We start from the raw sequence: 26,117 nt of genomic DNA, 5'->3' as shown, positions 1-26,117 counted from the left end.
GCCTTCCGCGCTGTTGATTGGTCCAGGCTGCTGTCAGTGCGGGCGGCGGGCCTAAGTCGGCGGCGGGGGCCTGGGGTCGGTGCGCGACCCGGGCTGGCGGTGGTTTCCGGTTCCGCGGGGCTGGCGGGCGGGCGGGCGGCCGGGAACGGCGGCGGCGGCGCCTGACAGACAATGAGGGCAGCGGGGAGGAGCTGAGCGGCGGCAGCGGCGGCGGCGAGCGACGCGGGGCCCGGGGGCGGGGCTGGGCGGCAGCCATGGACAATCAGGTGAGGAGCGGCCGCGCCGCCCCGGCGCAGCCCGCGTCGTCCGCCCGGCCCCCTCCCTCCCTCCCTCCGCCCCGCCGCCCGGCCCTCCCGGGTCCCGGCCTCCCCGCCCCCGCCTGGCGCCCGCCAGTCCCGCTTTGTGCGCGCCCGCCGCTCCCCGGGCCTTTATGTGGGGCAGGGGCACCCCTCCCCCATCCGCGACCCGGGCCTGGCCGGAGCGCCTGGGACCCTGCCGGGGATCCCGGGCGGGCCCAGCCCAGAGCCCCTGGGACGCTCCTCGGGAACCCGGCCCGGAGCTCCCTTTGGCGGCCCAGACCCCTTTGGGGCGCCTTTCAGGACCCTAGTCCGACCCAGAGCCCTCTGGGACATCCCCCGGGACCCCGTCCCAGCCCGGAGTCCTCGCAGGCGCCCCTGGGGATTCCTCAGATTCAGCCCGTACCCGCTTTCTCCTTTGGATCCAGGGTCGGTCTGTGTCTTCTGTCCTCTCTAGACTCTAGGCCTGGGTCCCCAACCTGCTGCCTCTTCTCTCTCTCAAACCGTGGCTGGGGTTTGAGCCCCTCCAGAACCCCAGGGACCTTGGTTTGCAGCCCTCCTTCCTTGAACCCTGAGCCTTCTTACCTCTCCCCCTCGTTTAGGCCTGAGCCCTCTCTCCCCTCCGGTCCTGCCCCTGCCTCAGCCTGCGTGTCTGTTTCCCCTCGAACCCTGGCCGGTCCCGGGTCTCTTCCCACAAGCACCCAGGCCTGTGTTGAGGTTCCCCGCATTTTGAACCTGGGGTTGCTTCCTCAGTCGCCTCTGACTTAGTCTCCTGCCTCAGCCCCCTCTGGGTTCAGGCCCTGGTCACTCTCCCAGAAACCCCAGTGCCTTTGGGGCTGTGTCTTACCCTCAGACCCTCTTCGTCCAGGCTCAGGGGCAGTTTCTGTTCTGAGCTGGAGCCCCCAAGCTCTTCACTCACCAAATGCCTCCCGCCCTTCAGGTTGGGCCGCCTTTGACTATGGGACCCTGGTTTATGCTCCCCTCTCCCCACACCTGGATCTGTCTCACCAGTCTGGTTCCTCCAACCTCAGCTGACCTCCTTCACTGACCCGCAGGCTCCCCAGACCCCCAGTGTCTCTCCTTTCAGGGTGTCGCACTTCATTGCACTGCTCCCCAGCCCTATGCTGAGACTTTCGGCCAGGACCCTCTCCTTTCACCACATCATAGCGCCTCCACCTAGGGCCTTGCTCCAAATCCCAGGTAGTTCCCTGACCTCCGTAAAGTCTCCCCATGGCCTCTGTCCCTTCTTTCTGGAAACAGAGCCCATCCTGTCAGTTCCGGTAAACCTGAGGTCTTTTTGGCCTCTGGTCCCCCTTTCACCAGCTCTCCACTTACTTTTCTTCAGTTCCCGGGCCCCTTCCCCTCCTCAAGCCCAGGACCACTGTGGCCCCCATCATAGGATTATTTATTTCTTCATTCTTCCCTGCTGTCCCTGACTTCCAGGGGCACGAGGCCAGGAAAGGCGGCGTAGGGCTGTGGGGGTGGCAGCTGAAATCTCTGCTGTTAGCGAGGGCAGGTTAGGGCGTCCCTAGATGCTGGCGCCACTGAGGCGGCTCTGTCTGGTAAGGTGCTGTGTCTCTGAGGTTTCAGAGGTGTAGGGCGGGAGACCTCTCCCCTGCCCATCCTGGCTGCCTGTGGTGGCACAGGACCACTGAGGCTTGTGTTTGTGGCTCTCTCTCGCCATGATTTCCCTTGTGGCTTCCGTGTTACTGCCTTTCTCTTCAGTGGGAAGGAAGAGTTTGCGGCAGTTTAATGGTGGAGGTCTACAGCGTGGTGTGAATTCATTTCCCTTGAAGGGACAGAGCTTTTTGCCTCCAATTCACATTGAGTCAAAAAACAAAACAAAATACACCTTCAGTATCCACTTTCAACAAAGCCCTCCTCTGGGAAGAGCTTGTTGGGCACCACATAAGCGTAGAATATCACTCCCATCTCTCACCCCCTGCTGGTCCTCCCACAAGATGTCTTAGGGCCAAGTGTGTCCATTCCCCCTGGGTGGTTGTCATCTGTGTAAGCAGAATGGTGAGAATGGGTGGCATTCTTGGTCTGTGACAGGATGGACTGGTGAACACACTTGAGATGCTGTAGTCACCAGCACTTGTGGCTCTTTAACTATAAATAAACCAAAATGAAAAAGGCAGAACCTCAGTCACACCAGCCACATTTGAAGGGCCTAGTAACTACTACTGCGGACCTGCCAGCCTCCTCATTGGGCAGCATGGGGACATGGCAGAAAGATCCATTGGACAGTGCTGGCCTAGGTCCTTGCAGAAGTATTTGCAAGTGAAACTAGTCCCAAAGGAAAGTATGTCTCACCCCATAGACTGAGTCTGTCTTGGCCTTGCTTTCATGCAAATTTGGGAGAGTTCCTAAGTAGGCAAGTTGGTGGTCAGTGTTCTAGAATGACTTCTGGTGATTGGGAAAGACTTTGAAACCAGCAGAATCGCAGCCTTCCCTTTCTCCCCCAGAATGCCCCGAACCTGTAAGTGCCTCGGGCTCATGGGGAACAACAGGACTTTCCCCTAAGGGTCTGCCAGCTTTAGGAGCCTGCTTCTCTTTACTTTCTTGTGTTCTCTAGAACTTTCAGCCCAGCTAAGAAAGACGATTCTGCATTTTGCTCTGGGCTCCCAACTTCTTGGCATCGAAATCTTTCCCCATGGGTAGGAAAGTCTTTCTGGTTCCCTCTGTCTTGACCCTAAGTCTGTACTTAACACATCCAGTGTCTGTGGGATTTGTATTTTTTTAGGGAGAAGTGAGTCATGTACTTCTGCAGGGTGGGGGGCAGGTCTTGCTCATTAGGCATGTGATTTATCTCCAAGGGTGGTGGGGAAGGAATGGGCATAGTTAAAGGCTGAGCAGATGCTGGGCGGATAGGGAGGGGCTACCTGTCTGGGTACATGGGTTGCCTGGGGAACTAAAAGTGTCAGTGTCTCGGTAGTTCTGTTCTCCAAAGGACCAGGGTGCCCTCCCTTCACAGAAGCACTGGGACTGGCACCTGAGGTGGGCGGGCGACCCATTGAATCATGCAGTTGAGTTGATGCTGATTCCTCAAAAGGTTCTCCTGAGTTTGAATTTGGGAACAACTTCCTGTGACCATACTCTGTTGTTCTGGAAGGGGAGGTTTGTTTCTGATGGCACTGGCCCATTTTACAGATGTGAAAAGGCCCAGGAAGGCCCCGAGAGGAGTCAAGGCCTGGTGGCATGCTTAGGTAGGTCAGCTCTTTCCCCGAGACCTTGCGGAGAGATGCTGAGCACTGATGTGAGGGAGACCGGGTTCTCCCCCACCCAGCTCTGAAACTATGGCATGGAAGGTCGGCATGCCAAGTTTTTGTCCTGAAGTTACGGTAGTATGTCGTAAAGTTCTTGAGGACAGGGAGGGACCCAAGTCTTGTTTATGTAACGCAGTTTTGCGCAAACTTTGCCAACTGTTGTTAAATAAAAATAGGTATCTGCCCCTTGTAACCAGGCTCACCTGGCCTGGCCACAGTTGCCTTTTTCAGGGTTGTGTGGTGTGCCGTCCACATGCCTGCGAGCTTCTCATGCGTATATAATACATATCCTGTCCCTGGCCTTCCTGGCAGGCTGGTGAGGGTCTTTCTTCCTAGGAACCTGGAAACTAAGGATTGTAGGTGTATTTGCATATCCACATGGCCTGCACACTTATCCCGGGAGTTTCCAGAGAGCATTCATTGAGCTCCCTCTCATCCCTTTGCCGTTAGCCTTGTGTACTGGGTGAAAGGGACGAGGCTGGACAGAGCCACAAGAGGGGTGCAGGTGCCGGCTGCCAGCCCGTGTGTCAGCAGTTAGAAGGCTAGGGCCTCATGCAGCTTGTCTGTCCCCATCTCTGGGCAGGCTGCTCTCCTTTTGAGAGGGTTTTCACTGAGGGACACCCTTCACTTCCTGTCTTTCTCACATTCTCATTCAGTAACTGCTGCTCCTGGGACCCCCCACTGGGTCTAGAGAGAGAAAGTTCCCTGAAGAATGTTTTATTTGTCCTGTGTTGACGTTGCTTCGCGGGACCAGTACTTTTTCCCATTTCTGTATGTGTGGACCATGTTGCCAGCAATCTGCTGGGTGCAGTTGGACTTGACAAAATCAATCCTACCTGATGAGGGAAAATACTCTTGGGTGCTTTCACCCCCTGAGAGGGGACAGAATTGTCACATCTGAGGGAATTAGATGCAGTAGCCAGACTCCAGGCATAATTATGCCACTTGGTAAAGTGCGAATTCCCAGAGGAAAGGGCATCTGTTGCAGTGAATTCCCACCAGAGTATTAGGTGAAATCTTACAGATAAACTTGTTAAAGACCTGCCTTCTGGGGCCCAGGCTGAGGGCAGGATTCATGGGGTATGTTTGGCCTGGAGAGAGGACAGTGCCCAGCTGAGGCCCTCTGCCCAAAGCACACTGTTCCCAGGCGGCCCTGTTCCCTGTGCTGCTCCGTCCGCACCCCCAGGCCTTTGGGCTGGTGTCCTAGAAGTGAAATAGTTAACCCTTTTTAAGGCAGGCGTGGAATATTCCCTTTTGTTGAGAGAGTGGGTGGTAAAGTGATGCCCAAGATGTTGGGACATGGCAGTAACTGAGGCTCGGTCCCAGGGCCACTTCCAGCCACCTACTCTGGAGGTCCCACAAAGGGCCTCTATGCAGCCAAACAGTGAGATTCTTCTTCCAAGGCAGGTTAACCTAACCAACACTTACTAACCCCTTTAGCCAGGTACCCTTCCTGGAGAAAGATGATTTGCTTCAATCCTTTGGTTCCAATGGACAGGGAAGGAGTCCAGGTGGAGTAAGGAAGGAGAGGGAGCAAGTACATGGAACTCTCAGAGGTGGCATTGGCTTAGCCATGCTAATAAATTATTGTGACAAGTCAGAGTAGTTGGCCAGGGCTCAGCTTGCTTGCCTCCAGTTCAGTGTAGCTTGAATGTCTTACCGAATCAGTGACTTCTAATATCGTAGCCCAGAATCTGTGTTACTCAACTATCTTTATTTTTTAGAAGATTCCAGCATTCGGGGGAGTGATCCTCTCCTGAGTGCACCATCCTATGCAGTCATTGGCACCTTGAACCTGGGGGTGTGGAGGCTGAGTTGGCGCCAGCCCCCAGGGCACAGATGCCACCCAGCAAGCTTTGGGTATGGCCTGCCAGCTGAAGAGATTGACCCACTGCTGCTGCAGAACCTTCCTGTTTGTTTACTTTGGCCTGTGAATGTATTTTTGGTGCTTCCATTTCCTCCTCTCCGATGGAACCGTGGTCTCCATTCTGTCACAGTAACTGCGTTGCCGCTTCGTGCCCTGGGTACAAACCTCACATAATCAGAAATGCTGGGAAGGCAGCCGGGCTGGTGAATAACAGAATCTGAGGAGATATCTTGTTACCCAGGAGTTAACTCCAAAGAACAAAAAGTCGTTTGCCAGTATGTATTAGTTTTCCACCTGTGAGCCTCCCAGCAATGCAGGAGTTGTCTTCTGACTTTTCATTGTGAACCAGGTTGGAGAGAAAGGCGGAGTTTCTTACCCACAGGGACGTGTGTATGGTGATTACAGCCTTTGGAGATAATGTAAATACCGCTTGGGTTTGTTTATGTTGCGCGGTGGCCTGAGGCAGCACTCTGCAGACAGATGCTTGTGGTTGATTTGAGCATTCCATGTTTATCCAGATGGATAGTCCTTTGTCTCTAGTTTCTGGTGGGATATCTCCACTTGAATATCTCCAGTACCCCCTCCACCATCCCAGCAGCATCCCGGCTACCTGGGTCTCAGAGTTATTTGAGGCCCCTCACCTCTTCTCCTTCACCTACCCTGACCTCCTGTGAGTTCTCCCATTTCAGGCGTGAGTAACCTCCTTTTCCAGCCACACCCTCTGGCTGCCTTCATGCGGACTTGATTGTCCTTTCTGCCTTCAACCCAGACTGCACAGGCTGCCCAGGACCTTTTACTCACATACTGTGCCCTCACGTCCATCACCTACTTATACATGGCTGTCATTTCTGTTGTGTTGAGTCTAAATGCCCCATCCCCATGCCCACCCCGCCCTCCAGTGGACCAAGTCTCAGCAAGGCCTAGCTTTTCTCCCAAGGAGCCCCACAGGGACTGTTCTGTGCCAGGGGAACTCCTGCCCTGTTTTCACAGGTGCTCGCGAAGTACCCAGAGCCTCTGCTAGCTCTTCCATACATATATCAGGACAGTCCTGTCCCTATCACTGTCCTTATTGTCTCTTCCTCTTGGAAAGCACCACTTGTAACTCACTGGTCTAGGAAGGCCCTCTAGTTCGATCCATTAAATACAGGTGATGCTTCACATACCATGGTTCCAAGATAGAGGTTAAAAGGATAAGTGAGATAGCAGTGGGCAGGCCAGGAACAAAGACGAAGTGGGCAGCACCGTGGAGATGCTCATATACACACAGCGATCGGAAAGGGCTTTGGGGAAAGTAGCCCTCAAGCTGTGGATTAAGGGACAGCGGGGAAATGAGTAGGGCACCTAGGCTGTGGCGGAAGGAGCAGAGACGGATAGGAGTGGATATTCCCTGTGTGTGTTGGGATGCTGGTGTCTGACTAAGCTGGAAAGGAGTTGGTGGGCATTTCAGTATTTCGTCAGTGCTGAGCCTCTCGGGCATATCAGAGACTTGGAAACAGCTTCTTTGTGTGTGTGCACCCACACCTTGAATCTTGCAGTCCTTATACATGGACTGGAAGATACACTGACCTCAGAAGGGTTAAAAAGTGAAAAATAATGAGCATCTCAGATTTGAGGAGACACAGGTGGGAGACGGGCGGTGTGCTGAGGCGTTTGGACTTTATTCTGAGGGTGTGGCGAGCCTAGGAAAGCTGTGAAACAGCCAGAGATAGGATCTGTCTGCCCTGCTTTCGCTGCAGTGACTGAGCAGCAAGAGGAGGGTGTAGTGGGAGGGAGGACAGTGGTGGTGGGAACCAAATGGGTTGCCGAATTGCAGAGAGGAGGCAGATACAGAGGGACTGTGGCCATAAGGACACACGTCATCAGTGGGATGGGTGAGAAAGAGGGTGGAAAGTGAAAAGTGGGAGATTTCTGGTCAGGACCTAGGAGGGTGATTCTATCAAGGGAGGGCTGGAAACCGTCACAGGGGAGCTTTGTTTGGGGAAGTGTGGCATCCACGCCACCCATGACTTGCTCCTGGTTATCTCAGCACTTAGGAATAAGTATCCACTCAGCCTCTGCTTTCTTTGTACCATTCCTGCATTTGATACTTGGTGTCGAGCTGTATCTACGGGGCGGCTGGGGAGGCTCTTACTAAGGAGATAACTGTTTACAGTAGGTTCCCTGGTGGTGATTTGACCCTCCCTCCCCCGCCAAGATGTTGCCAGTGCTTCGAAGTTTTGTGGCTTTGTGTCCAGTGGAGTGGAACCTGCATGACCTGCCTTGTGTTTCAGGGCAGGGTGTCAGACACCAGCTTAATGAAGGGAGCCTGCCTACGGGGGCTGCAGGTGACTTCAAGCTCGCCCTCTGTTCCCACCATTCTGCTTTTAAAACTGAGCCACCATTTGTGCGGGTAACTCAGATGACTCCACTGATCTCTGTTCTCCAGGAGGCATTCTGTTGAATGAGGGAGAATAAAAATGCTTTAATCAAGGAGTGTGGGAGGCTTGACTAGTGGGGCAAGCTGCCAGAATGGCTACAGGAGCAGGCCCTTGGGTGATGCACACCTGGGCCTGAGTCTGGGCCCCTGCTCCCTACCAGCTGGTCTCCCTCGGGTATGCTGCTTGGCAGCACACTCTTGGAGCCTTTGTTCCTCATCTGTAGAAGGAGGTAATCGCACCACTTTGGGTTGCACCATAGTGTTTTGGGAGACCTTGGTGGGGATGCCAACTCCGGACAAGGAGCCATCCCTGAGGAGCTGATGTTAGAGCAGAGTGAACACCATTAGCAAGATGAGTTCTGATAGTGAAAAATGCTAAGGCATGATGTGACAGAGAGTGACAGGTGGTGGTGGGGGTTTCATACTAGGTGGTCAGGGAAGGCTTCCCTGAGGGGCTGACAGTCTGGCTGAGACTTCAGTGACAGGAAAGAGCCTTCCATGGGAAGGCCTAGGGGCAGAGCACCAGAGGCAGAGGGAAGGAACCACGTTTTGTGCCGCCGGCCCTGAGGCAGGAATGGAGAGGTTGGGGTGGGGGGAGAGGAGCCGTGGGACCTGGCCTGGGCTTGCTGGGAGAGAAGATGAGTAAAGCAGGCACGTGATGCCTGGTTCTCAGGGACAGTTGGCCGTCTCCTGCTCTGTGCTTTGCACTGACCCCATGCCCGCTTCTTTCTCCCACCAGTGCACTGTCCAGGTCAAGTTAGAGCTGGGACACCGGGCCCAGCTGCGCAAAAAGCCCACCACGGAGGGGTTCACGCATGATTGGATGGTGTTCGTCCGTGGCCCCGAGCAATGTGAAATCCAGCACTTCGTGGAGAAGGTGGTCTTCCGGCTGCATGACAGCTTCCCCAAGCCCAAGCGTGGTGAGTGGCCCCTGTTCCCCCCCACCCCGCCCCCTCCCAGCCAGCTGGTGTTCACACTGAGGTTCTGGCTTGCAGCTCTTGGCATGCCAGTGAGAAGTTGCCCGGCCAACACTCTGCCCTTCTTTGACCCTGTAAAGGTCCTCTTCCCTCCCTTCTGCTTCTCCTTTAGCTGTTGAGTTCACAGTGGGGGAACCCAAAGGAGTTAATGACTGGGTCTTGGGTCATTATTTAGAGTCAAGCTCTGAGAAGCCTCCAGAGAAAACATAGTCAGTGGCCAGCAGGTGGGAAAGGGCGATTTATGTCCGCTTGATAAGTAATTAGGAAATTGCTTATTGGGCCTACGTTTGATGAGATGCCGTCTTAAGAATTCATGGTATTTGTGGAAAAAGGCATAAAAGGTGTTCATTTCACTGTGTCTTGTTTCTTATGCCTTCTTTTCCCATCTCACCCGTCAGACTGACATCTGATGAGCACAAGTGCCTCGCTCGCATTTTTCACAGAGATTCTGGTTTCCGGGGACCTGGCAGGCTGACAGGGCAGAGAAAGGGGGATTCACCCAGTTTACGGGGGTCAGAGAATGCTTCCTGGGGAATTTGGGAACATAGTTGGTGGCTGTCTCGTGAGCTCTGTGGGGGCCACGCCTGCCTTTCTCACTACCGAGTCCTCAGTGTGAAGCCCTGTGTGTCACAGGGGTCCAATAAATATTCCTCAAGTAGACGTGTTGATAAAGGCACAAAGGACTTCTTGCTGGCAAAGTGCTCCAGGGTGGGGGAGCCACTGCTCTGTTGCTGACCCCTCTGCCTGCAGTGCAGGGTTTGGGGGCCCAGGGCTGAGCTGGGAGCCACTGTGGACAGCCCCACACAGAAGCAGCAACACATCCTGGGACCCATTGGGGTCCCGGGCCCGGGCTTGGCCCGGGGCCAGCAAGTGGCTGACAGATGTCCTAGAGGGGAGATGACTTAGGTTACAGAAGCAGAAACTTCTGGTTCGCAAGGGAAGGCAACTTGAGATTCATAGTGGTATGGTAGCCATTTCTTTTTCTTCTGGTTTCTTCCATCAGCTTTCAGATGATTCCTTTTCTTGTTTCTCCTTTCCTGAGTCTCCTCTCCCCCTTCCTTTCTGAGCCTCTTGGAGGAGAGCAGATACGTTACAGAAAACAGTAGATGTCTGTAAAACAGTAGATGTCTCAATAATAAATAATAATAATAACAGTAATAGTAGTAGTAGTACGTGCCACTTATCAAGTACTTCCTGCAGGGTCTTGGTTTATTCCCCCACAACCCCATTTTATGGATGTGGAAACAGGCTCAAGGGGGCCCACCAAGCTGCCTGGGGGTCTGGTAGCACTGCCGGTTTCTGTGGCACCCAGCCACACCCATTCATTTGGGAGTCCTCTGTGGCTGCTGTTGTACTCTGATAGCAGAGCAAAAACTGACTGCCCGTTTCTCGTGAGCTGGTCCTGCCTTTTTCCCCTAGGAGCTTCCACTCCAGCTCTTTCACCGTCTCCTTCACCTGTTCTTTACCTTTGTCTCCCAGTGGGCCCAGGATGATAATGTCCATTCACCTGGAAACTGTTTATCTCATCTTCATCCCCACAGGGTCAGTAGGCAAGCAGCCACAGAAGTGATATTAATAGCGGTCTGCATTTGCCCAGCACTCTCCAGTCTGTGCTGTGCGCACGAGTGCCCTGCAACATGGTACGTCCCAGAATTCCTGCCAGCAGATGTGGAAATGGAGGTTCAGAGAGGCCCAGTAACCCACGTATGGTCACATGGAAGTGGCCTAGTCTCTGACCTCCAAGTTCCAAGAAAATGGATGATGAGTGAGACCCACTTTTTTAAAGTGTCAGTTGTGGACAGAGTTTAAATTAGTAGTTAAATGGTGCTTATTGCCAAGTCTGCACAAAACGTGTGAAATAGTAAATGCCTGATTAGTTATTTGTTATATTGAACAAAACTCAATTATCAATGACCCAGTTATCAATGAAAAATGGGTCAGGCTAAAGAGCGAGTGAGTCTCTTACAGGACTCTAGGCTCTGAAATTATTGGTCATGTACTTTAAAAGTATCTTTAAAATCAAATACATGTGACAAGCCCAGTAGAAATGCGCCAGGTGGAAAGTTTCCATTTCCTGTGTCCTCACGGATCACACTGCCCCCACGGGCAGTCTTTCTAGTCTTTTCTCCGTCGTGTTCCTCCTGAATACCTTAAGTAAGTGGGAGTGAATTGGCTTGCTTCTTGATTTTCAAATTTAAAAAATACTAACTTATCAACATGAAGGGCTAGATTTTATACTAAACTCCTAACTCCTTTTATCCATCGTCTGCTCTAAATGTTTTATAGTTAAGTGATTCATTTTCCAGTCATTGTCTTTGTGACTTTGAATAATGAGCAAACCTGCTTACCTTTCAGATCTCCCACAAATGCTCCTCGTCACCTTTTTTAGGAAGTTCTCTGGCTGCCAGGTCTAAATTACAGTTTCTTTGCTCAAAACACCTAAATAGTCACATGCTTCTAGGTTTTTTCTGTTTTATTTTTCTCTTTAGGCCATCTGAACATATTTATATTATTTGTCATCTGATTTGTGTCTTGCTGTAGTGTGCTGCTCTCTCCTTGGTGCTAGGAGGGCGCAGTGGGTGCTGTCAGCTTGCGTCATATCTTCTGACTTTCGGCTTAGGAAGAGGACACGAGCACCCCCTCTGTCCTTGAATGTTTCCTTGAGCACCCTCTCCTTGACATTGTTAAATTATTGAACTAAAACCGAGACTTGCTCCTGGATCAGAAATTGACTGAAAGTTGGAAACCAGCAAGCAATATTAACTTCATAGACTGTTAATTGTTGTGCTGGTCAGGGTGCCAGGATTTCAATCATCTTCTCTGTGAACTTTGAGCCACTCAAAGGAGAAAACTCAAGGTCATGTCAAGGTCAGATGGGTTCTTTCTTTGTCATGCTTGGTTAAAATTCAGCCCTGTTTGCTTTGCTTCATTGCTGGGCCCTGACAGTGAATACCCCTGTGCTTCTCCCTTTTCTCTCATTGCATCATCTTCATTATACCTTCCCTTCTTTCCATCCTCAATCATTTCACTTAATTGATGGATTCACCCCCTGCCCCCTGGATATTTCATTTTGGTTTTGTCTTCCTTCCTCTAGTCAGGACTGGCTCCTCTCAAGGCCACCTCTTCAGCCACACCCCTGGGATGTTCCTTTACTGTTCTCCTGGGGGGATTTATTTGTTACCTTATGTTTTGGTATATTTTCTTGTTTTCCTGGAGTAACTTTTCAAGTAATGTCCCAAGGGATTAATTACTTAGGAAATTTCCCAAGCAAGTATGTGAGAAATGACCTCTTTGACTCCTAGTATATTTGAAAGTGACATTATTCTGTTCTCACACTGAAGTGATGGTTCGGTTGAGTATACTATTCCTCTTTGAGAATTACTATCATTTAGAGCTTTGAAAGTATTTGCTTCATGGTCTTCAGAAAAGTCTAATGCAGTTGGGTTGTTTTGGGTAGATGACCTGTTTTTTCTCTGGAAACAATTAAGATATTTTTTAGGATGCTCTTTCTGGGGTATTTTGGGTTTTTTTAATTATTGATTTGAGAGAGAGGGAGAGCGAGATCAGTTTGGTGTTCCACTTATTTATGCATTCATGGGTTGATTCTTGTGTGTGTCCTGGCCAGGGATCAAACAGCACCCTTGGCGTACTGGGACCGTGCTCTAACCACCTGAACCACCCAGCCAGGGCTTTGGGGTCTTTTGATTGTGGTGTTCATTTAGTTCCAGAAAGTTTTCATCTACTTCTTTGACAGTTTCTTTCCATTTGTTTATTTCATCTGTTTTCTCTTCCTAGGCTGTTTGTTACTTAACTTCTCTATGCCTAGATCTTTTATCTATAAAATGGAAACAATTGTATCTGCCTCAAGGTTGTTGTAAGGATTAAATGAATTAATATGAATCAAGTGCTGAGAATAGTGGCTGGCACACAGTAGTTGCTTTATAAATATTAGCTGCTGTTAATATTTGTATAATCTGCTTAATTGTTTCTTCATGTCTCATTTTTTTAAATGTCTTTTTGCTCTACATTCTGGAAAATTTCCTTGGCTTTATTCTAGTCTTTGCACTGAATTAAAAAAAACTGTAAGTACTACATTTGTACTAAGAGCACTATCTTATTCTCTTCTTTTCCTTTTTGAAATTATCTTATTTTCATAATTTGGGGCATATCTTGGACCTGAGGACAGTGACTCTAGTTTCTTTCTTGTTTTTCTTTTCCCAGCTTTTCTTATCGTCTTTAAATCATTCCTGTCTCCTTGGGCTCCTACAGGTAGGAGCCCGTACTGAGCACTATTTCGGGCAGGATGGATACTGGTGACCAGCAGGCTTCTGTTCAGGGAGATGGGACTTCCAATTTCCTAAATGAGGAGGGCGGGCTTTACTCTGGGTCCAGTTTTCATACCATCAGCTTCAGCTTCCCCCAGACAGTTCTCCTCCTAAGACATGAAATCACCTGGATGTCCCCAGAGGGAAGCTTGAAATTGCTTGAGCCTGGGGTGGCAGAGGGTGGTGGGATGAACCCCAAGCCTGCTGTTCAAGTGTAGCCTCTCAGTGTGACGTTTTTTTTTAATAGCTGCTTTACTAAGATAAAAGTCATACATGATAAAATGTACCCTTTTAATGTGTACAATTCAGTGATTTTAATGTATTCATAAAGTTGTGCAACCATCACCACTCTCTCATTCCAGAACACTTTCATCACCCCACAAGTAAACGAGCTTCTTGCCCACCACTAGCTGTCACTCCCCCTCTTCCTCCCTTTCCCTCTTCCAGCTTCTCTCCAGCCCCTCATGGACTCTGTGGGTGCCACACCCCTTGCGTTTCAGGCTGAAGCTTCCTTTTCCTGTTTCCTTGCCCAGATTGCTCTCATTCAGTTTTTGCCTTTTAGAAAATTTCTCCGCTGCTCACATCACCCTCCTCCCCTCTTCACTCTACTGGCTTTATTTCCTATCGTATTTTTCTCACTTTGGTTTCCCTTGGCATCTGCTTGGTCTCTCTCTTCTCCATCTCTGAAAGGATAGGCGGTTTTTAGCCTCAGAGTGCCTATCATGTGACAGGCCTTTGAAGAAGGGAGATTGAGAGACGCACAGCAGGATCTCTTCCTTCAAAGGGTTTGTAGTCTGGGAGGGACACGGAGATCAAGTGTGACCTGTACTCTGGGAAAGATACGTGTCACACTTACCCTCAGCAGAAGTAAGTGACCTGGAAGTCAGACCAAGGGAAGCCACGCCTGACCTTGTTAGGAGATGGGTCTTGACTCGGGCCTTGATGGTAGATGGGAGTTGGGGGGCAGTGGGTGAGGAGAACAAGGTCAGAAGGGTGGAGGTGGGAGCAAATCTTCAGGCCCTTCCCTTGCCTCTGCCTTTTATGTGTCCCTCTGCTGTGGGGGTTTGTGCAGTGAAGACAGGCCACCCTTCCTGTGTGCTCCACTTCCACTTTCCTTCCTGGATTCAGATTAACAAGTATTTGGATGCCTGCCAGGTGCCCAGCTCCATGCTGGACTTGGGCACAGAGGGCAGGCTGCAGGGTATTCACAATTGGTGGGCTCGGGCAGAGCACTAGGCAGGCAGCTCTCATGCAGCTGGAGAGACCCCACTTGCTCCCTCAGTCTGCTCCAGCAGGGTCCAGAGGCTCAGAGAGAGGCAAGCCATGACTTGGCCTCCTAGTCCAGGTCACTTCCTGCTCCTGGCCCATCTCCTTACTTTGATGGCGAACCTGAGGGAGGCATGGCGTGTGGCCCTTTTAGCATATTTGACAGATTCTTATTGAGTGTTTTTGAAAGATGTGGCCCTGGTCCAGGCCCTGGAGATGTGACAGTAAGTGAGACGGAGCTGATACAGGGATTGAGGAAGATGACCACAGTAAGCTCAGAAATCCTGTGGTTGAGTGACACAGGGTGCTGGAGGCCTGTGGGAGGGAACCATGACCTGGAAATGGGGATTGGGACTCAGAGCCGGGGTCCTGGAGGAAGTGATTTGTGATCTGAGAGGTTCAGTGGGGCTCGATCTTAGGACCTCAGGTCGGGCTGGCAAGATAAGGAGCTGTAGGTGATGAAACCCCCTGCAGGCCACCTGGAGGGACTCAGAGTTGGTCGTGAGGGCTGTGGGGTGCCATCAGGGGACAGTCAGGTTGGCAGTTCAGAGTAAGCATCTTGCTGCCCATGCAGATGATGTTTAGGAGTGAGCCTGAGGCAGGATGGCTAGTGAGGCACTAGGTAGTGAGGCACACAGGAGGCACAGGGTGCTAGGCAGTGGGGTGCATTCCAGTGCAGATTGGAGATAGACCTGATAGTGCTTGGCAATAGGTGATCTGAGGGAGAGGGAGGAGTCTGGGAGTCCTCAGTCCTTGGGGGTGTGGTAGAGAGCCTGGGCTCTGAGCTGCGGGATGCTGGGGGAAGTACAGGTTACAAGGGGATGAGTAGATGGTTTGGGGCAGGCTGTATCTGAGGTGCCCACCCAGCATGCGCAGAGGATTTCCAAGGAGCAGAACGGGACTGGCTAGAATAGAGATTCAGGGCCTAGGTCACCCAAGACGGCTCCCATCTCTGGGGCCAGCAGGGATTCCCCAAGCCTGAGCCACAAGCCCCTCTTTGTTCCCCTGAGGTTTGCAGACTGGGGTCCATACAAAGCTGTCTGGCCAGCCCTGCTCTGGAAGGTCATTCATGACTCAAAGCCACCCTCCCTGCCAGTTTTCTTTGGTTAAATGAGACATATGAGGTATTTGAGATACAGGATATTAGATGGGATATTTGAGAACTGAAAAGATGTTTTTTAAAGAAAAATCTTACAGTGTTTTAAATTAAAATAGTCATGTTTTGCTACATTCCATGTATTGTTTTTTAGCACTTTCTGGCCCATTTAAGAATTATCTGACCAATACAGACATATGTATATAAAGATTTTAACAATTGGCAGGATTTTTCCTGGCTCCCAAATAGTGGTTGCCTCTGGAGATGGAGGGTGGAGGGCAGGGGCGATTTGATCTGCACTGCTCTGATTTTTTTCTTAAAAGTGGGAAAACAATATTTTCACATTCCTTTCACACATAATGACAACATATGTGTCAAAACATTGACAGTGTATTCTGGAGGGTGAGATTGCTTGTACTTTGCTGTTCTTCTTAGTTTCAACTGGTTTAAAAAAAAAATTCTGGGGCTAATAAGTCTGTTCTCGTCATTCAGACACTTGGGAACGCTTTTGGTAGGTGCTGAAATGGACCCAGGCGAGAGTCCCAGCTGAGACCAGGCCATCTCCGTCTCCTGGTGTCAGCTCACGTGCTTGAGTGAGCAGTCGAAGCAGGTGGATGCTATAGTCTGGACTGCCCTGCCTGGGAGACCAGGGACCCACTGGGTGTCCTGCTTGACCCATGTCACGCTCACTGCCCTGAGTTGGTTGAACTTGTGTGACCTGTGGCCAGCACTGGCTGCTCTGCATTAGCTAGTTTCATGACCTTTCCCACTCTCCCACCATTGTGTGTTGGGGTCACCTTTCTCCTGCTCTGTTCGTTTGATTCCCTGTGACCCCTTAGGCATGGAATTGGTTATGGGGTTCAGCGCTCACAGGGAGAGCTGGCTTCCTGAAAAGCCATGCTCCCGCAAGGCCAGTGAGCCCCAGAGAGGAGGCACAGAGGGTGGAGGGCCTACTGCTGCTGGTGGCTGGGCCTTTGATTGGGCAGGAAGCTGACAGATGCATTTTCCCTTTCTTTTTAGTGTGTAAGGAGCCCCCGTACAAAGTGGAGGAGTCGGGTTATGCTGGCTTCATCATGCCCATCGAGGTGTACTTCAAAAACAAGGTAGGATCCCAGAAGTGGCAACAGGAGGGATGCAGTTTACAAAAGAGAAAGTAGAACCACTAACACATGGGTGACGGAATGCTGGGATCACTGGTAGCAGAGATGCCCACGCTAGAGCACTAGTGGGCAAAGTGTTGCATCCACCTCTCCCGTGGAAGATGGGGCTGGGAAAATGGGCACGCTGAAGGTAGGTGGGTGTGGCCTCTTCAGGGATCACCTGAAAGTGCGTGCAGTCCGAGTCGGCAAGGACATGCCATGACAGGGCCAGAGTCTGTGGATGGTCCTAAAGGGTTAGTCACTGGGCTGTGACTAGTGGCGCAGATCTGGAAATTTCCTAAGTGTCTGACAGTAGGCGATTGGCTAGATGAAGTTATGGTGCACCTCCTGAATGGGCTCTTTGATGAGCTGGGGTGGGGGAGGGGAGTTTTTACTACTGTTGAATGAAAAAGCAAGTTATGTGTATATTACAGAAAAAAGGAATTACTATATACGTTAAAACTGTTAATGGGAATCTGGGTGGAAGGATTATAAGGTGTTTTTGTTTTACTTTCCTCTGAACATTTACAGTGAACATACAGGGTCTGGCAGAAGTAACGCCATTGAGGGTGGTTGGTAGGGTATGTGGACGTCTCGCACAAGGTGGACAGCTATTTGAACAGTTTACTTAAAATGCCATATGGTGTGCTTGAGTGTGATATTGTTTTGTTACAGAATTGCATGCTTATGATTTTTGTAATAAAAGATTTGGTGTAGATTACCAGGTCATCAAAAGGGGGGGGGGGGGGCGTTATTTGTGCCAGACCCTATTATTGGTAACTATTAGTCCATTTGGGCTGCTATAGCAAAATACCACAGACTGGGTAGCTTATAAACAGCAGAAGTTTATTGCTCATTGTTATGGAGGCTGGAAGTCCGAGATTAAGGTGCCATCCCCTCTTCCCCGGTCACAGACTTCTTGGTGTGTCCTCACATGGAGGAAGGCTGAGAGCTCTGTAGGGTCCCCTTTATAAGGGCACTAATTCCACTCATGGGGGCTCCACCCCCAGGACATAATCACCTCCAGAGGCCCCACCTCCCGACACCATCTCCTTTGGGGGTCAGGATTTCAACATGCGAATTTGGGTGGAAACATTCAGACCACAGTTTCGGGGGGCGGGGAGGTTAAGCCTAATAATTAAAATTTAAGAAAAGAGCCTTCCTTAGCAACCTGCTTCTGCTGCTCCTCAGAGGCACCACCAGGAGGCCATAGTGACTTTTCCTGGCTCAGAGGTGGCTTGGCCACTCACTGCTGGGTGCTTTTTCCACAAGTGTAGCTAGACTGGCTGTAGGCAGCTCCTTTCAGGAAGTCTTTCAGGAAGAAAACCTCCCTGTGAGGCCTGTGGATGCCACCGCTCCCTTAATGAGTCCCTTGTTTATACCCGGCTGTTCTGGGTATAAACACCTGGTATCAGGGACCTCTGGGAATGGCACTCAGGTGTGCTGCCCCACTGGGAGCAGAGGGACATTTCAGCAAATGCAGCTCAGCAGAAATCAACCCTGTGACCCCCAGGGGCCCAGTTCTCAGAAGCCTGGGTCACCTGAGGCTGTCATGGGATCGAGGTCTGAGAGTCCTGGTGACTAGCCACCATTGAGAGCAGAGCCAGCCTATGTGCACAGGCAAAGGCTCCTCCGTGTCTTTTCAGCAGGGGGCCTGGGGGAGATGCAGAGGAGATGCTTCACCCTTTGTGGGGCAGTCTTCCAAGAACCTGCTTAGGGAGTGTGGAGGCAGGGGAAGTGATGCTGGGGACTCATTCCCGGGGCAGGTGTCACCAGGCCTCTCCAGCTTCCTGTCGGGAGCCTGTGGAAAGGGATGATGAAAGGAGCCCCCTGTGTGGTGAGGAGACAGTCTATTTGCAGAAAATGCCAGCAGCCCTGTGCATTGGTACTCCGGGGGTGGGCAGTGGTGATGGAGTCCTTGAAGCCAGTTAAGCTCACCTCTGGGCTTCGATTAAATTCCTTTGAAGCTTAGAAGCAGTTTTGAGTCCCACAGATCAGCGAGCTTTTGTGTTCCCTGAGACCTGTCTGGTCTTTGACATGCAGACCTATCTCCCCCTCCTGGAGGCCGTCTGGGCTCTGGCAGTGTCCACTCAACTTCCTGCTGTCCCCAGGGGTCAACCAGGAGGCTCCAGCTTACCCCAGGGGTGACGGCACCATGCTGAAGCTGGACAGTACCACAGAGGTGGCCAGTGGGTCTCAGCACCCCTTCTTGTGGCCCAGGGGATCCTTGCTAGTCTCCAGATTCTCCCAGGAGAGTGGAGAGAGACAGGGTGCTTGGTATTGCTGCCTCAGCTGGGACCTTCCCCTGTGGTGGCTTGTGCAGCCTCTGTTAGTGCCTCAGAGCTCTCACATGGATGGTGGGGAGGCACACAGGTGCTCCCTCTAAAGGCGCTCCCCTGGGCCTTGTGCCCAGACTTCAGGGCCATTCCTGTACTGAGTCTCCGAGGTATTCCACCCCTGTGTCTTGGTCCTGATAGGGAACGGAGCAGGTGGCCCTCTGACCATAGGACTTGTCCCTTCTGTGTACAGCATCCTCACATACCCTTGGGGCATTGAGGGGCAGAGGGCCTTTCTGAGGGTTTCTGGATCTTTCATGTTCCCTGGGCTTGCTTACTTGGGCAGTGGTGGGGGGGGTGCATGTGCTTGTGTGTGTCTTCCCTGTGCTCCTCTTTACTTGTCTTGTTCCTTTGTGAGGGCCTGGGGTGCTCCCTGTGCATCTTACCACCCTCAGCATCTAGCAGTTGTAGAAGCAGCTGGTTTTGGGTTAAGGGTTTTTGTTCTGGTCTAGTTTCTTGAGGTATAACTCAATACAGCAAAATTTTCCCATTTAATGTATAGGTCTTTCAAATTTCAGCATGTATTTTCATTTGAACCCTGTTTGCAAATGGCTGGTTTTTCTGAAACAGAAAAAAGGTCATGTTCCTAGGTTTACTTGTCTGATCAATTCCTGTAGAGGCAGTGTGGCTGGGGCCAGAGTGCCACTGTGAGCCTGTTCTCAGAATTGCAGTGTCTTCTCTCACCCAGGGCTAGAGCTGCTCGCTGGAGCCCTCTGTCCCTGGTAGTGGTTTTGTCCTCAGAGCAGTGGGGGGCCCTGCACTGAGAGCACATGGAGGTGAGGCCACTACATGAAAGGCCTGGGCTACAAGTGAAGTCACTAAGTGGGTTCTTAGCTTATTGTGCTGAGTGCTTAGTCTCCAGACAAGACCCCGAGGAAGGTGATGTTCCCAGTCTACGGATGAAGGAGCTCCTGGGTACTCAGTCACAGGCTCGAGGCCACACACTAAGTTGCGGAACTGGGATTTGAACCAGCAGACTGTGTAGTCCTATATGCACACTTGAGACAAGCTTGACCTTGTCATGAATTCTGTTTTTTGCTGACATCTGGGTGTCAGAGACAGTATAGTTTTATGTATTGTGATTTGCACAGGTCTAAATGTGGGTCCCTGCTTTGGAAGATTTGTAAAGATCAGAGAGTTGTGGGAAAGTGGATGGTGGTTCATTGCAAAAGCAGCTTGTATAGGTTTGGAGTAGTGCTGGAATAGGGTCGTCATGAACAGATCCGTCGATTGTTTTTCTACCCTGTTGTAGGCAAGGGTTGCATTTGGTTTTCAGCCACAACTTATTCCTCCACTGTAGGTTAAGTGGATTTTTGAGGTAGCATTGACTGTGCACAGGTTACTTCTCTGGGCTGGGCCTCGGCCTCTCTGTGAGATGGGCTTCCTAATTGTGTCTGCCTCTCAGGGCTGTGAGGAAGATTCACAGAGATGAGCAGTAAGGGCCTGGGCCCGGTACCAGGCATTTTGTGCATTTGCGTTGCTATTGTTGCTGTGGAAGTGGTGTTGCCTCTTTCCAGTTAATCTGGATAAGACAGGTGAGTAGACAGAGCACCTCAGAGGCTTTCAGTCCAGAGGAGGTCGAGGTTCCAGAGATGAAGAAAGATGACTATTGGCTGATTTCTCCTGTAAGTGTGAGGTGTGTTTAGCCACACTAGATCCTCAAGGTGGCATCGACTGTGAAGTGAAGGGATTCTGTTTTATGTGGGGTTTGGCACTACAGCTTAGCTGAGGACACCTTCAGTTTGACCTGTTGGCAGGATGCTCTTTTACAGATAAACCAGTCCTTTCCCCTAAGGGGAAAAAATGGGGGCAGGGCATTGTCTGATTACAAAATAACATTTGTGCATTGTTGAGCTGTTTTTACTCATACTACTTCTGACGTCAAGTGAAAGGGTTTGTTTTCCTTCTGAAAGCAAATGCACCCTGCCTTTTTCAATAGCTCTTCTCCAATTCTATGATTCTCCAGGCAGTGACAGGGTGTCCAGCAGTTCATTCACTTCTCATACCACCTGCCTGGAGTTATTACAGACCCCACAGTAAAAGGACTCAGCCCCATAGGACTCCCTCCCCTTCTATAAATCAGGTTCCCGTGAACCCCTCCTAAGGTTTCATAATTTGCTAGAACAGTGCACAAAACTCCGATAAACATTTTGCTTACTGTTAACTCGTTTATTATAGGGGATACGATTTAGGAACAGCCAGGTGGAAGAGATGCATAGGGCATGGTATGGGGCAGGGGTGCAGAGCTTCCGGGTGCACCACCTTCCCAGCACCTGCACCTGCATCTCCCTGGAAGCTCTCCGAACCCCTTTGATGAGGGGTTTTTATGAAGGCTTCATCACTGGCCATTGGTGACAAACTTCATCCTCAGCCCTTCTCCCCTCCCTGAAGGTGGGGCTGAAAGTTCTGAGCTTCTGCTCAAGGCTTGGTCTTTGTGGGGACCAGCCCTGTTCCAAGCCTGTCTAGGGGCCCACAAAAGTCACCTCATTCGAACAAAAGATGCTCCTGTCACCCCCATTAGGAAATGCCAAAGAGTTTAGGAGGTCTGTGGCAGGAAATGGGGACAAAGACCAAATATTTTTCTGAGAAACCACAATTATTTTTAAAAAATAATTTATGAAAGCAAAATTCATGTAACATACAATTAACCATTTTAAAGTGTACAGTTCATGGGCATTTAGTGCCTTCACCGCGTTGTGCAACCACTGCCTCTCGGGTTTCCAAATTCTCATCTCCCCATTGTCCCCACCCCACTTCTGGCAATCGCTGCTCTGCTTCTGCTCTGTGGATTTACCGTTCTAGACATTTCATAGAAAGGGAACCATGCAGTGTATGTCCTGTCGTGTCTGGTGACTTGCACTCTGTAGTATTTTTGAGGTTCAGCCATGTTGTAGCGTGTATCAGGGCTTCATTCCTTTTTATGGCTGAATAATATTCCGTTGCACTGATACACAGTTGGTTCTCATAACTCGCAAAAGTCGTGTTCTGTAAAGTTGCCATGAACATTGAATTAGTGAAAACCGGACCATTGCTGCAAGTTGGAATATAGGTTTCTGCAAGCCTCTAGTCACCGTGTTTTCACCAACTAATCAATACATAACCTGTGTTATATGTGTGTTTGTTTAAAGGCACCTTCTTTAATATACATTGTTGATTCATTAACATTGAACTCAGCCAACAGCACTGTACCTCATGCTCGAACCAAGCTTACATAAAAAATGTAATTTCTGCCCTGGCTAGTGTGTCTCAGTGGATTGAGTTCCAGCCTGAGAAGCAAACGGTCGTTGGTTCAATTCCCAGTCTGGGCACATGCCTGGGTTGCAGGGCAGGTCCCCAGTAAGAGGTGCACATGAGGTTTCTCTTCCTTTCTCCCTGTCTTCCCCTCTCTCTAAAAATAAATAAAATTTAAAAAATAAGATTTAAGAAAATGTAATTTCTTTGTAAGCGCAGCCTTCCTGTGCTTAGGAACTATGGACAGCACTTCAGCACTATGCTTAGGGCCATTTCAAATAGCAAAATCACCAACAAAAATGCAAAAAAAAACCAAAAAACCCAGCACAAAATATACCAGGAGAACACTTGTTTACAATCTGAGAGCTGAAATTAGAAGGCAGAGTGTTGCCGTGGTCGACATCAGCTGGGAATGAACTTGTTGGGCAAGTCAAAGTTTTCACCACTCTGTGCATGTCTGCAAATGAGTGTGAAAACCACAAGTGCTGGCTTAGGTTATAAGTAAGTTTTACGGAATCCACGAATAATGAAGATTGACTGTACCACCTACTTGCTGCTGTGAATTGTCATGCTGGGAGCACGCCTGTGCACGTAGGAGTTTGAGTTCATCCTTAGTTCTTTTGGATGGATACCTAGGAATGGAATTGGCAGGTCAGGTGGTAGTTTGCATTCAACATTTTTGAGGAATTGCTGAACCGTTTTCTGCAGTGGCTGCCCCGTTTCATATTCTCACGGGCAGTATCCAGATGTTTGTATTTCTCCATGCCCTTCTCAGTGCTCGTAATTTTTCTGCTTTTTGTTTTGTTGGAGCTGTCCCAGTCCGTTGGTCTGGAGGTTCATCTACGTTGTAGTGTGTGGCAATGCTTCATTCCTTTTTAAGGCTGAATAATACTGCACTGTGTAGATGGGCCACATTTGCCTGTCCATCCAACTGTCACGGGTGCTTGGGTTGCTTCCACATTTTGTATACTGTGAATAATGCTGCTATGGTCGTGGGTAAACAGATACTTCCTTGAGATCCTGCTTTCAGTTCAAGTACATACTGAGAAACCCAATTGTTTGGTGGTCTGGTAAGTCTATTTTTAATTTTTGAGGAACCGTCACGCTTTTTTTCCACAGTGGCTGTAATACTTTCCATTGTTATTAACAGCACAAAAGAGGCCCAGTGACTCCACATCCCTGTCAACAATTGTTTGCTCTCTTTTCTGGATACTCTCCATAATAATGCGTGAATGATATCTCATTGTGGTTTTGACTTGCATTTCTCTAGTGATTAGTGAGCATCTTTTATGTGCTTATTGGGCACATTCTTTGGAGAAATATCTGTTCATGTTCTTTGCTTGTTTTTGGCTGTTAAATTTTAGGAGTTACCTCTATATTCTAGATACTAACACCTTATCAGAGGTGATTTGTGAACACTTTCTCCCATTCTGCGGGCTGCCTTTTCGTTCTGTTGATCATGTCCTTTGATGCATGAAAGTTTTTAATTTTCATGAAGTTCAGTTTGCCTATTTTTCCTCTTCTTGCCTGTGTCATACCCAGGAAATCACTACCAGATTCAGTGTAATGAAGCCTCTGCCTGGTTTTTGTTTATAGTTATAGCTTTTACATTTAGGTGTTTGGTCCATTTTAGGTTAATTTTTGGATGTGGTGTTAGGTAAGGGTTGAAGATGTGATATCCAGTTGTCCCAGCACCATTTCTTGACAACACTGTCCTTTCTCCCTCAAAAGGTCTTGCCACCCTTGTTGGAAATCATTTGACCATGTACATAAGGATTTATTCCTGGGCTTTAAAGTCTATTCCCTTGATCTGTATGCCTGTCTTTATGCCAGTACCAGTGTTTTAATTACCATAGCTTCATAATAAGTTTTGAAATCAGACAGTATGAGTCTTTCAACTTCTTTTTTTTTTACAGATTGTTTTGGGCTCTGATTGGTGTGGCTCAGTTGATTGGGCATCATCCCACAAACTGAAACGTCACCTGTTTGATTCCTGGTCAGGGCACATGCCTGGGTTGCAGGCCAGATCCCCTGTTGGGGCGCATGCGAGAGGCAACTGATGGATGCTTCTCACATTGATGTTTCTTTCCCTCTCTTTCTCCCTCTTGTTCCCTCTTTCTAAAAATAAGTGAATAAAATCTTTTTTATAAATTGCCAAAATTTTTTTTAAAAAAGAGATGGTTTTGGTTATTGGGGTCCTTGTGATTCCATGTGAATTTTAGGATAGATTTTTCTATTTCTTCAGAATGTGTCTTGGGGATTTTGATAGGAAATCAAAGTGACCCATCTATTTGCATAGTATTGACATGTTAACAAGGTGAAGTCTTTCGATCTGTGAGCATGGGATGCTTTTCCATTATGTCTTTAGTATCTTTCAGCAGCGTTTTGTAGTTTTCATTACACAAATCTTTTACCTCATCGGTTAAGATAATTCTTAACTATTTTATTCTTTTCGATGCTGTTATAAATGGAATTATTTTAATTTTCTGTTCACATTGTTCATTGTTTATTTCTATACAGAAATGGAACTGACTTGTGTGTGTGTTGATTTCATATTCTACAACTCAGCTGATTTGTTTACTAGTTCTAACAGTTGTGTGTGTGCACTCTGAGGGTGTTGTACATATCAGAGTATGTCTTCCGTGAACAGAGATCATTTTACATCTTCCTTTCCAATTTGGTGGCCTTTTTTTCTTTTTCTTGCCTAGTGCACTGGCTGAGGCTGTGTTGTGGAGAAGTGGTGAGAAAGTGTGCTGTGGCCGCTGTGTGCCTGACCTTGGACGGAGAGCTTTCAGTCTCCTCATTGAGTGTGATGTTGGCTGTGGGTTTTTCATACATGGCTTTTATTATGTTGAGGTAGTTTCCTTCTGTTTCTAGTTTGTTGGGTGTTTTTATCACAAAAAGAGTGTTGAATTTTGTCAAATGTTTTTTCTGCATTTATTGAGATGATCATGTGATTTTTGCGTTTTATAATATTGCTGCACCTCAGATAATTTAAACTTGGGGAAAAAGTATTTCACGATAACCTAGACCCGAGGCCGTGTTAGGCATTTTACACAGTAGCTCCCATAATTCTCACACAGCCCCACAGAGGGTTGGTCCCACTTCACAGGTGGGAAAATGAAGGATTAGAGAAGTTAACCTGTCCAAGCTTCAGTTACGACGTGGGGGAGCCCAGAGTGATCTGCTCTGATCTGGCTGTCTGCATTGGTCTTCCTCTCTCTTCTTTCTCCTGGCATACTGTTCTTCCCTTTTTCGCAGTACTTAAATGGATATGCGCTTCCTTATATAACGTTTGCTCTACCAGTAGAATGTAAGCTCTTGAGAGCAGGGCCCTGTCAGTTTTGTTTTCTGTGATACTGGCTTTAGCACAGAGATGGCACCTGGTAAATAATTTGTTGTTGAATGAGTGACTACATGGATGAACCAGATTATTCTGGAGGGGGTGGCTGTTGTCTGTCAGGAAACTTCGCAACACAACCTGTGTATAAATCCACCCCCACTTTTAAAGAATGAAGTGAAATTCACATAACATTAACCATTTTTTAAAAAAGATGTTATTTATTAATTTTTAGAGAGGAATGGAGGAAGAAGGGAGAGAAACATCAATGTGTGGTTGCCTCTCACACACCCCCTACTGGGGGCCTGGTCCGCAACCCAGGCATGTGCCCTGACTGGGAATCGAACCAGCGACCCCTTGTTGCACAGGCTGGCACTCAATCCACTGAGCAACCCAGCCAGGGAAAATTAGCCATTTTTAAGCGAACAATTCAGTGGCATTTAGTATGTTCACAGTGTTGTACAATGACCATCTCTCTCTACTTTTAAAACATGGTCTTTACCCCAAAAGGAAATCTTATACCCATAAAGCAATGTTTCTCATGTGATCTTATGTGTCT

The 26,117-nt window shown here is 49.3% G+C and overlaps 1 protein-coding gene across 4 annotated transcripts in view; it reads left to right on the top strand.

Annotated features, from left to right (window-relative positions):
• The first annotated feature begins 35 nt into the window (after positions 1–35).
• Positions 36–26,117, top strand: part of MLLT1 (MLLT1 super elongation complex subunit) — a 66,028-nt gene continuing 39,946 nt past the window's right edge. For 3 of the 4 annotated variants that reach the window (XM_053910977.2, XM_053910976.2, XM_053910975.2), the window contains exons 1-3: positions 36–266; positions 8,588–8,768; positions 16,533–16,615. In XM_053910977.2, the coding sequence (XP_053766952.1) occupies positions 255–266; positions 8,588–8,768; positions 16,533–16,615 (276 nt within the window). In that variant the 5' untranslated portion in view covers positions 36–254. Of the gene's footprint in view, positions 267–8,548; positions 8,769–16,532; positions 16,616–26,117 lie in introns of those variants that run through there. The other variant, XM_024568874.3, reaches the window with a different exon arrangement.

Source organism: Desmodus rotundus, chromosome 9, assembly GCF_022682495.2.
Source record: "Desmodus rotundus isolate HL8 chromosome 9, HLdesRot8A.1, whole genome shotgun sequence".
NCBI classification, from domain to species: Eukaryota; Metazoa; Chordata; class Mammalia; order Chiroptera; family Phyllostomidae; genus Desmodus; species Desmodus rotundus.
Note: the sequence above shows the minus strand (reverse complement) of the source record. Positions and strands in the feature narration are given on the sequence as shown.